The following is an 11,839-nucleotide window of genomic DNA, read 5'->3' as shown; positions in this document are numbered from 1 at the left end:
AGAGAAGTGATGGATGAAGTAGCTGAAAATAGTTGGACTTGGGATGATTCCTTAATTACATCCTGCAATGACATTCTGGGTATTCTAGAAACAGAACCATCTGGTTTTAATTGGGTTTAACTTCAGCCCCGGGACAGTCCCCACTAAAACCCATTGAGTTCAGTTTATTGGAGTTCCTTGGACCACAATCAGTTGAATGCTACCTCGATAAAGGGGTAAATGTAGGGGAATGGGTGGGTTGCACTTCGGCGGGTCAGTGTGGACTTGTTGGGCTGAAGGGCGTGTTTCCACACTAAGTAATCTAATCTAATCTTGATGTCACAGTCACTCTAGCATCACCTCTGAGATTCAGTTCCTTTTTGTCCATGTTCTAGGATGATACGCATGCACATATTATTGATAGGTCAACTGATGTTTGGAGGATGCACAGAGAAATCATATTGAGCTGGGATGGGAACAACAGAAAGAGACTCTCTTCATTTGAAGCAGTGGAAGGAGAAGCATTGAACTACTAAATTTTTTAGAGGTAATTTAGCTCTGCTCAGTTAGCTAAGTGCTGATTGATAGTTTAAGGTATCCTTTCCCTGTTGATGATCTTGATGCCAAGTAAGAAAATCTGATCTTCTATTGTTTGGTGGGTGTCAGGATTTTGAGTCTGGGCAACATTTGCTCCTTAATGTTAAGCAGAATAGAAGCTTGCTGACATGCATTCATTTTAACAATAGGTCAGGCAATATCTTGTAAGAAACATCACTTAGTTTTATTGCTAGTAGTAGCATTCTTTACTTCTAAATCAAAAACCAAACTGTTGAAAGCACAGAAGCATTATACCATTTTTAAAATTATAACACACTGTTCCATATGGGCACAATATATAAAACTGTATCCATTTGAGCCAAAGTCCTATTCATTATAAATAATTATAGCCTAAGTTCAAATGTCAACAAATTGCTTTTAGGTATATCCTGAGGTCATTTAGAGGACATTTCTTACTGCAAGTTAGGCTTTTCTGAAACCAGCAGGAAATGACTGGCTTTTTTAAAAGGCTTCGAAGCATGCTTTTCTAAGCAGTTTGTAGATTGTTCACCCCATTAATTTTCTCCTTGTGGTTCTATACCTGTTGTTTTCTTAGGTTTTTTTGTATTCAAAACTATTTAAGGGCTGTCTTATTTTTCAATTCTAACAAAGGATCTGCACTTATGTTCTGGCTTTTTTTCAACAGTTATTGGAAGACCTGCTGAGTATTTCCAGCATTTTCTTGTTTTTATTTAACATTTCCAGTTCTTGATTTTATTTTTAAGTGACTGGCTACTTATCAGGACTGCAATAGTCACACATAAGCTGACATGCATCAACCAAATCTGAGGAAGGGTCATTTGGCCTGAAATGTTAACTCTGATTTCTCTCCAGAATTGCTGCCAAACTGGCTGAGCTTTTCCAGCAATTTCTAATTTTGTCTCTGCAGTTTTTTCTATTTTTATGAACCAAGTCTACTATTTCTGATCTATACAGTTCCATCAAATACATTGTAAAGCAACTTGAGTTAATCAACACAGCACTTTGAAATATTTTGCACTGGTGATGCAGTCCAAGGACCATGATCTTTGCAGTAACTGACAACCAGATCAGATCAGACATTCTTAAATGTTGATTAACACCATTGCTCAGTTTATTGTTAGGTAATTTCTTTATTTTACAAGCTGTGGAACAAAAGTCAGGCATTAGTTTATTTGCAAATATGTAGCACTAAATTATTGTGAGGAAATGTTTGTGTGGTTATCCAGGAAGGTTGGTCAGCATGAAAATGGTTGTGCTATCTACAGTAATTTACACTAACACAATCAGATGAATAAATAGTGTGAAAATATTATTTTAAATCAAAGCTTTAGCTTTCTATTTATTTACAAAGTTTATAAGTATGTTTCTAGGAAATACATGATGTTTTTCAAAAGAAAAACAATATTTGTAGCTGTTATTGCTAGGGCTTGTGTTAGTCATAAAGACATTATCATTTATATGTTGGATCCAGCTAAAGACTGCCAGACAATGCTGCTCAGCAGCACTAAGTTACTGTTGGGAACAGATCCATGTATGGAAGCAAAAGCACAAAACTACAGATAAGCTCAGACGGAGCTATGCAAACCATGTTTAGAGACACTTAAAGGACAAGAATCTTCCCTGATGTCTTTCTGTTAAATTTAGAGAAGCTATCACATGCTGTCTTTTTCCATAAAGCTTCAAACAGCTACAGGGACTCTTCTAAGGTAAGCTTTATAGGTATAATTCTTTAACTCTCATTTTCAAATTATATGGCACTTATTCTGATAGTTGTGGTTGAGCCAAACAATTGCAGGATGCTGTGCAGCTTTCACAAGAGTAATTACATCCAAAATACTACTCACCAAGTTCATCGGAAATATAGCTATAGTGAAGACAGTGCAAAATAGCAACTGCCATCTTTAAAACATGTTGAATAGAGTGTACAATTGATTAGTAAATATTAGAGTAATCATGATTTTGCATTGATGTAATTGCCCAGACAAGGTCATAGGCAAAATTAAGACTAAACAAAATGAACTAAATTGAGCTGTGTTTTTTTTTCACTTTGGAAGTAGATGGGTGATACTTTGAACTTTTCTACAGTCAGTCTCCCTTCTAAATTGTTTAAATGTTATTTTCATCATTGAGATTAACATATTTCTTAACCTATCCACTGTCTGATGAAGTTCTGAGGGAGTGCTGCCTTGCCCAACAAAATGTTAAACTTGGGCCCTACCTACCTTTCCCAGTTGTTTGGATAGACTTAGATATTCAAAGAAAGCTGTGAATTCCCCTGATATTTTGGTCAGCACATATCTTTCAGCCAATAACATCATAAACCATTTCATTTCTAATTGTCTTTTCTGGTATGAGATTCAGACAATGAGCAAAAGGTTGACCAATTTATCTACAAAACATAGTCAGTGAACTTCAAGATCATTAACACTACAAGAAATGCTTTAAGATGTTCCTGAGAATTGTGAAAAAGAATGATATAAAAATAAGTCTTTCTTTTCATCCCCTGGACGTATTGACTGAGGCACAACACAACTAATCCTGGACTCCCAGTGCCTTGCACAAGTAACCTTTGTTTAGCTATAAACCTAGATGTTGATTATTAGCATTAAAATTCGAATACCATTGATTTCGCATTGCTGAAACTGCCCAGACCAGGTCAATCCCAAAGTGAGACTAAACAGAATGCAGGTAATTATATAATTCGGGCTAAAATTACAGCCAGATCCAATTTTGCTCTGACCCCAAATCCACTGGTACATTTTCAGAAGGAAAAGCTGCAGAATGACCAAGGAACCTGAATCTTGAACAATCTTGTTTTTTCCCTAATCCAGGAGTGTTGAGAGATTGTAGCACCTCCAGATATTGCTGTTGACAGTTTTATTGTTCAATCGATTGACATTTCACATTTATGACCGTCAACAACAGAGCATTAAGTAGTGGGAAAATGCATAAGGACCATCTCATTCTGAGACTCGGCATACTGGGATAACAGAATTGCGGATAACGATTTCCATTTAAGTCTTACAATTCGTATGCCTTGGGGTGTATTATTGTACTATAATGCACTGTGCAATAGGTCATTTAAACAAAAGGCAAACACCAATCTTATTGTCGCACACAATTTGTTCACAAGCATCAGGATTTGAAAAGCATATCGCCTGAAAATAAATCGATTCTTTAAAGTGAGTAAGAAAGCAAAATCATCACAAATAATCGAAAGGAAAACTAAAGGGTTGAGTTGAGACCCGGCGAGTGAAGTGAACAACTGAATTGTAGAATAATCGATTCGAGATTAGTAATTGGAGTTCCTGCAAAACCATGAAGACTGGTTGATGTAACATCACTCGAACCGTATGGTGATTATGAAATGTCTGGGGCTTCTGGTCCTCACATCTTTAATCAAAATGCAGCAATTAATGTTTCCTTTTGGCTCTAGGCCAGAGGAATTCCAGCTCTGTCAAAGAAAATACACCGGAGCGTACAAACCTGCCAGATAATGGATGTGATTTACACAGCTACTGTTCAAGAATTATGTATTTTCCAAGTGTACACATGATACATCTTGTAGTCGTTAGCCATTCCACAATTCACAGGCATGTTGGTATCTATCCTTGGGTTGTAGTAATCCATAGGTCTGCCAGGGGGCACAGCGTTAAGCATTTTTAAATTTTGCTTGCTACAATCGCCCTATCGCTGCAGTAAGCCCGGGGCAAGAATGCCACATTTCATCAGGTGCCTATTGTGTTGCAGCCAATTGATACTTTCAAGAAATGAAGTTTGTGTCCAATAAACAAGTTGCTGTAACCTGAAAGAATATTACTGCCTTGATTTGAGATGGCAGTAAGTAATCCCACGATTAGTGATTTAGCAGGAATCTAGGACAGGATGATTACTGCGAGGTCTGACAGATATGATTCATTTTTAGACATTTTGATTGGACAGAAAGTTCAGAAATACCGTGTCTCCAAACGAACCACGAGCGAGTAATTAACGATAGACATATTACATGGCAATTCAAATCCGCTTCGAGTTCACTATACAGTAGCATACCGGTGTATATTCTATGAAATTTATTTTTCTAGATAGCGACATCTCTTCAATTGCAGACTTCCAAATTCATAAGTACATGACAAAAATGCATAATCCCACGACAAATAATGTTTCTTTAGATTGATAGTTTCTACGCAAAACGAGACGCTTCTGTAGAAAACGCTGGGAAAAATCTTTGGAAGCACTTTTGATGAGAAATGAATATTCATATAGAACCTTTCATACTCTCAGGATGTCAATACCAAACAGTCAACAAAAACAGAGTTCGCTCAAAAATCTAGGCTGACATTACACTGAAGCAATGTTGCAGTGGCAGAATTGACATTCTTGGAATGAGAGATTAAATGGAGGTCACAAAGCCCTCATAAGTGAAGGTTAATAAAAACCATGCCGCATTTGGAGGGAAGAGCATGGGAGTTGTCCCTTGGTGTCCGAGCCAATACTTAGCCACCATCTACACAAAAAAAGCTTACTTCACCATTGTCATATTGTTGTTTGTGGAAACTCCTGAAATGACTCCAGTAATTGCACTTCAACGCTTATCGTCAATGGTTACATGTAAACTTAGCGAAGTTGTTTGGTCATAAATTAAGGTGATCCAACATCCTAAACACCAATATATAAGAGCAAAGCCTTGCCAATACTGGAAATCTGAAACAAACACCGAGAATGCTGAAGAAACTCAGCAGGTCTGGCAGTATCAGAGGAGACAGAAACAAATGAGTTCGTTAGTACTTCATAACACATAAAATACCTTTATATAACTCATTACTTTTGACATCTTAGATATCAATTAAGGTGAGGCAGGTCGCCTCCCACCCCAACCTTGTGTTTTTAAATAGTGATTTGGCAAAAAGATATTTCCACCTCAAAGAATAGACAAGGACTTGGACTAACTGCAAATATAGACTTCTTTGGGTGCAGCAGCACCCTCTTCATACCCTGGATGATGAATGGAAGCGTGTGTCTGAATCCACAATCTCCATTGACTGTACAGCAACAGCCGATTCTAATATCGAAAAAAAAACTCTCGTGTAGATATTGCTATCGCCGGTGTCGAGGAACATCCATTTTGGATAAAACACAATCCATTAAAAAATTTATGCAGTCAATAAAACATTGCTTGGAAATATGCGCTTGAAGAGAAAGCAGTTAATTTGGCCCGAAATGTTTTTCCCATCATTCTTGTCTTCCAGGGTGATTTTGGGGGCTTATTGGCAATAGTCCTTCAGAATTTAACTCTGCAGTCTATAATTGTACAGTAATTAGCCATGTCCTGTGAGCGGCCTAGGCGGGACGGAAAACCAACTTCATGATCTCTGTGGTTGCTCATTTAATAGGTTTTAGACAAAAAGGTCAAAGAACATACTTGAAAACCTTTCGTTTCAGATAGAGTGGAATACTTTACACCTTTCTCTTATGTGATGGTAACTCTTGTTTCGGTGGTGGGAATCACATACATTTTGATCAGAGACATGGTACAAATATCTTCTGTCCAATATTACAGCAGCACAAGCTATCTGTCTGTCTGCAATAACTCAGAAGATATTGCAATCCGTACCAATGTAACTTACCATTTCATTGCACTTTGTTTAACCTACACCTTATATACTTCGTATTCCGAAATGTTCTTCTTTGGAGTTAGTAAATGTGACTCCTGCTTTTTGCTTCACATGGTAGAATGGAATACTAAACTCGTTTTCGTTTTGAAGGTGTGGCCACTGAAAATGAATGAGGATATGTGTCCGTGTAGTCAAGATAAGATGATTGATGATTTATCACAATTAGATTGAATGCGAAAGTAGCAATCTATCTTCAGCTGTGCGCCGGACCAGCAAGAAACTCAGGGCCACGACACGAAACCAAGTTCAGAATCAAATCAGTCGCAAGCAAAAGAAAATATTCTTTGTTGGAATCTAAAAAGTCTTCAATGGGTATGGTTGGTTTGAAGAAGGGAGCCGATACTGCCTCTAACTACTGTAAATAAAATATTCTTCGACATTCGTCACTTCTCAGGTGACAAGAAAATCAGAAGTGTTCCAAAAGCTGCTGTTACATCATTATTTGATAAAATTTTCAAGAAATTGCTTAAAATGCAACCGCTTGACTTGCTTCTCACTATTGTCTTCTGACTCAATAGAAAAGCATATCATCTGAGGCAAAGTGATACCAGATAGAAATAGAACAGACAACTGCTTTGTCGCAATGGAAACTAGCATTTGTATTCTGTTGTACCCACGAACCATTAAGTGCTGATTAGCGACTTAGAACAGATTAACTGCAACTATCAAGAATTGGGTGCTGCCTTGTACAAAGGCTTTCAAGACATTAAAGCAACATTATTTTCTTTGCCACATTCGAAGCTAAGATGTGGGAAATCTGGGGAGGCAAAGGCCTAGGTGTATTAAAACGAGACTACTAATTCAGAAACTCAGCTAATGTCCAGAGATACCTAATGGCAAATAATGGAATTTGAATTCAGTAAAGAATCTGGAATTAAGGGTCTACTGATGACAATGAAATCATTATTTAAAAACACAACCTGGTTCACTAATGTCTTACCTGGTCGAGCCTACACATGATTCCTGGCCTACAGCAAATGCAGTTGAGTCTCAACTACCCTTTGGGGAATTAAGGATGGCAATATATGCTGGCCTAGCCACAGATGTCCACATCTCACAGATGAAGAAAAATACCTTTTGCCATGCATGCCAACACATACAGAGTGTATCTTTATATAAAATTGAAGTGCAAATGTTATTTGATTGCTATAGAGGCTGCTTTTCACCCCAATTCCGCATGAAACAGTGAACACAACATCAGAAAGCCCAGAATAGGGTGAGGTCTTGATATTGTGAAGAGAGTCCCTCAGGTCAAGTATCTCAGCTATTTAAAGGCACCTGACTAAAAAACCCATACTAGCTTTATTAGCAAAATTGTTGCTGATGGACATAAAGGGACAGAGGCTACATAAGTAGAAACCTTTCTAGGAGACAAGTAGAGAGCAGCAATGAATATTTCTCAGTCTGATGAGAAATATTGTAGTGGTACATCCTTGGCATTGTTATTAGAATAGCTGATTTGTTGGTGAGCAGTATTGAACTGGATTTTGATATCCTGGGCATAATTTCAATGTTTGAAAAGGATAAAAATTTGGAAATGTATGGACCAGTAAGAAGAATAATAGCAAACTTTATCAAGACATATATGAAGGAAATTAGAAAACTCACAGCAGTTAAAATTTAACAGAGGCATCACGATATATTTTGGGAAGAATAAAAATCGAATTACACATTTGAAAGGGACTGAAATATCAGACACAATGGCATTTATATACGTAAATCTTTGAACAAGTTCACAAGGCTATTAAGACATAAAAGATCCAATGGTCCATTAATCTCCCTGATTACTTGCTGCACCTGTGTGCTAGCTTTCTCGGTTTCATTCACAAATATCCCTGGTTTCTTTGCTTTGCCACTTTCTGCAGCTGTTTAAATAATACTGTCCTTTATTCTCCCTTCCAAAATGAACTTCACAGTACATTGTACACTACTTTCCAACTTATTGCCCAATCAATATATCAATCTCTCTGCGCAAATTGTTTGTATCCCCTTTGTAACTTGCCTTTACACCTATTTTTGCATTGTCTTTAAGTTTGGCTAGAATACGCATGTTTCCTTCCAATATTTGTGATGCTTATTTTTGTAATAGGGTACAGAAAAAATGGAATTATGATGAATCTTTAAATATCACTGGTTATGCCCAACTGGATTATTGTGTCTATATATAGGTACATATTAAGAGGAAGCATGAAGCTTTTGACATGGCGCAGAGGAAACTAGTTGACATCGCATCAAGGGTAGAAACTTTTTTGCCAGGTTTTTTTTGATCTTGCATGTTTGCTGCCCTTGTTTTTCTAGGTGGTAGATGTTGCATGTTTGGAAGATGATGCCAAGGAAATCGTGGCAAGTTGCTGCAGTGTTTTTTTTTGTAGTTGTCATCCATTACTATTAAGGTGCTATGATGTTGGAGGGAATTAATATTTAATGTGGTGGATGTGGGTCAATCCAGAGGGCTTTGTCCTTGAAGAAGTAAAGCTTTTTGAGTATTCTAGAAGATGCATTCATTTAAACAATCATGACATATTCCATTACATTCATGACTTTTGCATTGTAGATGGTGGAAAGGATATGGAGAGTAAGTTGGTGAATTGTTTTGCACAGATTTTTTAGTCTTTTACACGTTCCTGTGGTCATTATTTATAGGGTTGCTGCAGTTAGGCTTCTAGTTTATGGTGACCCCAGTGATCATCAGTGACGAGGAATTTCCTTGGTGGCGAGGGAGGTGGGTAGATTGACGAGAGACAATAATTGTTCAACACTTGTCTATTGCAAATATTATTTGCCACTTGTCACCATAAGCCTGAATGGTGCTTAACTCTTGTTGCTTAAAAGCCCAGACTGCTTCATTATCAGATGAACTTCAAATCGAATTGAAAATTACAATTATCAGCGATATTCCCACTTTTCACCTAATAATAGACAGCATTATAAAGATGGTTAGATGTAACGCATTGTGTTGAATAACTCTGATAACTTTTATTTTTTGGCTCAGATAGTTGTCCCCTAACAACCATATCCATCTTCCATGTACCAGGTATGAATTCAATCCTGTGGAGTTTTCCCTCAACGTCATTAACCTTGACTACACGAAGAGACAAGAGAAGTTGGGACTGTGTTTCTTAGAGAAAGTTAAGATATTTTTAAGAGTTCTAAATCCTGAAGATTTTTGATAAAGTGAGGAAGAAGTCTGAACTACACCACACTCCCCCCGCCCCCAACACTACCACCAAATCTTCAAAATGATCACCTTACAGGACATTTAATTAGTACTGCATTGGTTTATCTCACAAGATCATGTGCTCAGGTCCTTAAGATCTTAAATCCATAATATTTGACATATAAGGAAGGGCTACCATTACAGCAGGGGCAACATAACCTTACTTACATGCATCAGCATATATTGGACTCATATTGTGGGAAAATAGTTCTCATGTGGCAAAGATTAATTATCAACCAGTGACTTTTCCAATTTGAATTTTTGCACAGCCGAACTGGCCGTACCAAAGCAAAATCATTTCATTATATCAATGCTATTTTGTAATATTCTGGATTCTGCATTTGCCTAAATGGTTTTGATAAATGAAAAACGTTTACTTTTATCAGAAGGAGCAATTTGCTGGTCTCCAATCATCATTCTCTGGGTACCAAACTTCAAGAACAGGAAACTACTCACTACATTTATTCAGTGAAAACTACTACAAGACATAAAACAGGACTCCCTTAACGTGCTGGTGCTCCTTTCATCATCAAATTGGCTTTTCTTTTCATTGCATTCCTTTAATTTGTATAACATAAGAACTCTATGAGGCGTGAGTATTAATGAAATGATGCACCTTGCAGTATTTGGAAACACGCTTCAAGGGCAAACAAAAAATGAGATGCCTCAGTGGTTTAATATGACAGCTACTGCAAGTACAATTGAGTTTCTTCAGTTACTGGTCCGTGGAGAGAAATTAACGTAATGCAGACCACGGCACAATAATAGCAACAACCTATTGATTGGTACTACTTTATTGAAACTGCATTACTGGATCTACGAGTCCCAGTAATAGAGTCCTTCAACAAACGTGTCCAAGGTTACAAACGTGCATGCATGTCTGATGCACATGCACACGTACTATTCATGTGCATGCACAAAGGACATACGAATTATGTCAAAATGGAATTAAATCGCAGAGATGACTTTTCACTGTTTTTTTAATCCATCACAGTGAAGTCGTCAATTTGAAGTATGCTTTCCAAACGTGCGAGATTATAGATGCCTGTAAATGGAAGATTGCGCGTGGGTGGCTATACTTCAGTGTTTTACGGTTTGGCGCATCACACCAATATCAAAAAGACCATGAAACGACAGACCACGAACAGTACGCTAGGTGTCTGAAATCATTCGGCAGCTTGCCATAAATTATGCACGGAAAGCAGGATATGCCTATTCATTTCACTAAGCATGGGCTTGCGGGAATTCTAAAAGACGAAGAAGATTCTCTTAAAACAAAACGCGTTACTGTTAGAGAATTTCCCTTTTTCGATTCCACTTCCCTAGCCGATTGGAGTTCGTTCCTCTTTAAGACGGCCGGCAGAATGATCAATGAAGTAGGTGGGTCACACCGAGATAAGAGTACTGGCAAGAAGCCCATGATGCACTGCAAGCCTGGGCTTTCTCACGATCAGAAATTGGAAAATAGTAATTGCCTTAGACATCCGTAGTGCTTGGGTTGCACAGTACTCAGACGCTTGGTGACCACGATGGTTATATTACGTGGAAATGCTCTACGCATAATAATGAAAACATAATGCGGAGAAACTTTGACCATTCCACATCTCATAGGTTTCATCTCAGCTTCATACTTTGTTCAATAACCATCAATATTCCGTCGGATACGAAACTGAATGGTTGATTCTATGGCTGAGAGTAAGCGCGAAGTCTAGCGGATTTCATTGCAGCTCGCTTCTCTCAACACTATCATGGTAAAAACCTTCCGCTCCTGATCTACAAGAAAGGCGAAGGCAAGGGTTGACGGACCTCATACCGACGAATCACCACCGACTAAACGCTGTGGGGGTATGTTCGACTCGGTTTGTATAAAACAAAGACGCTTTTTCTAAAAAAAAGTGAAATGGAAAGTGGCTCTTTGCTCGTGCGTTTCAAATAATTTAATTTTTTTGCACAGCAAATAGGAAATCGACAGCTGTCCGTGGCTGGAGTTATCCACCGCTCACTTTCTGGTCAAATTTTATAAAATTGAAAACGGATGTACGCTTAGAAAATATTGCCACGCCGATGCGTGTTTAAAACATTGTAAAGAAGAAAGCCACAGACGTGTAGAGTGAAACCGAAGTAGCAATGGTAAATTAGAAAAGAACTAATTGATTAACGTGGCGAGGCAAGCCCGGCACATTTAAACAGTTCTTATGGCAACATATTGAAACTGACATATGTGACTTTTGCCTTTTTTTTTGCAATTGCTTGGTACCACTAAAGCCGAATGCATAAGATGAGCTGAGTTTGATTCCTCTCTGTGTTTCTGAGGCTTAAGTGACGCAGGGGCTTGCATTTTAGGCAAGCCTCCAGAAAGCATCCGGAAAATGTCAGGGCAGTTTTACATGGT

The 11,839-nt window shown here is 37.9% G+C and overlaps 1 protein-coding gene across 3 annotated transcripts in view; it reads left to right on the top strand.

Annotated features, from left to right (window-relative positions):
* Positions 1-10,818: 10,818 nt before the first annotated feature.
* LOC132830875 (sodium/calcium exchanger 1-like) overlaps positions 10,819-11,839 on the top strand; it is a 294,443-nt gene continuing 293,422 nt past the window's right edge. For 2 of the 3 annotated variants that reach the window (XM_060848783.1, XM_060848801.1), the window contains exon 1: positions 11,507-11,577. In XM_060848783.1, the coding sequence (XP_060704766.1) occupies positions 11,575-11,577 (3 nt within the window). In that variant the 5' untranslated portion in view covers positions 11,507-11,574. Of the gene's footprint in view, positions 11,293-11,506; positions 11,578-11,839 lie in introns of those variants that run through there. The other variant, XM_060848793.1, reaches the window with a different exon arrangement.

The sequence above is a fragment of the Hemiscyllium ocellatum genome, chromosome 3 (assembly GCF_020745735.1).
Source record: "Hemiscyllium ocellatum isolate sHemOce1 chromosome 3, sHemOce1.pat.X.cur, whole genome shotgun sequence".
Classification (NCBI taxonomy): Eukaryota; Metazoa; Chordata; class Chondrichthyes; order Orectolobiformes; family Hemiscylliidae; genus Hemiscyllium; species Hemiscyllium ocellatum.
This window is presented reverse-complemented; position numbering and strand designations above follow the sequence as displayed.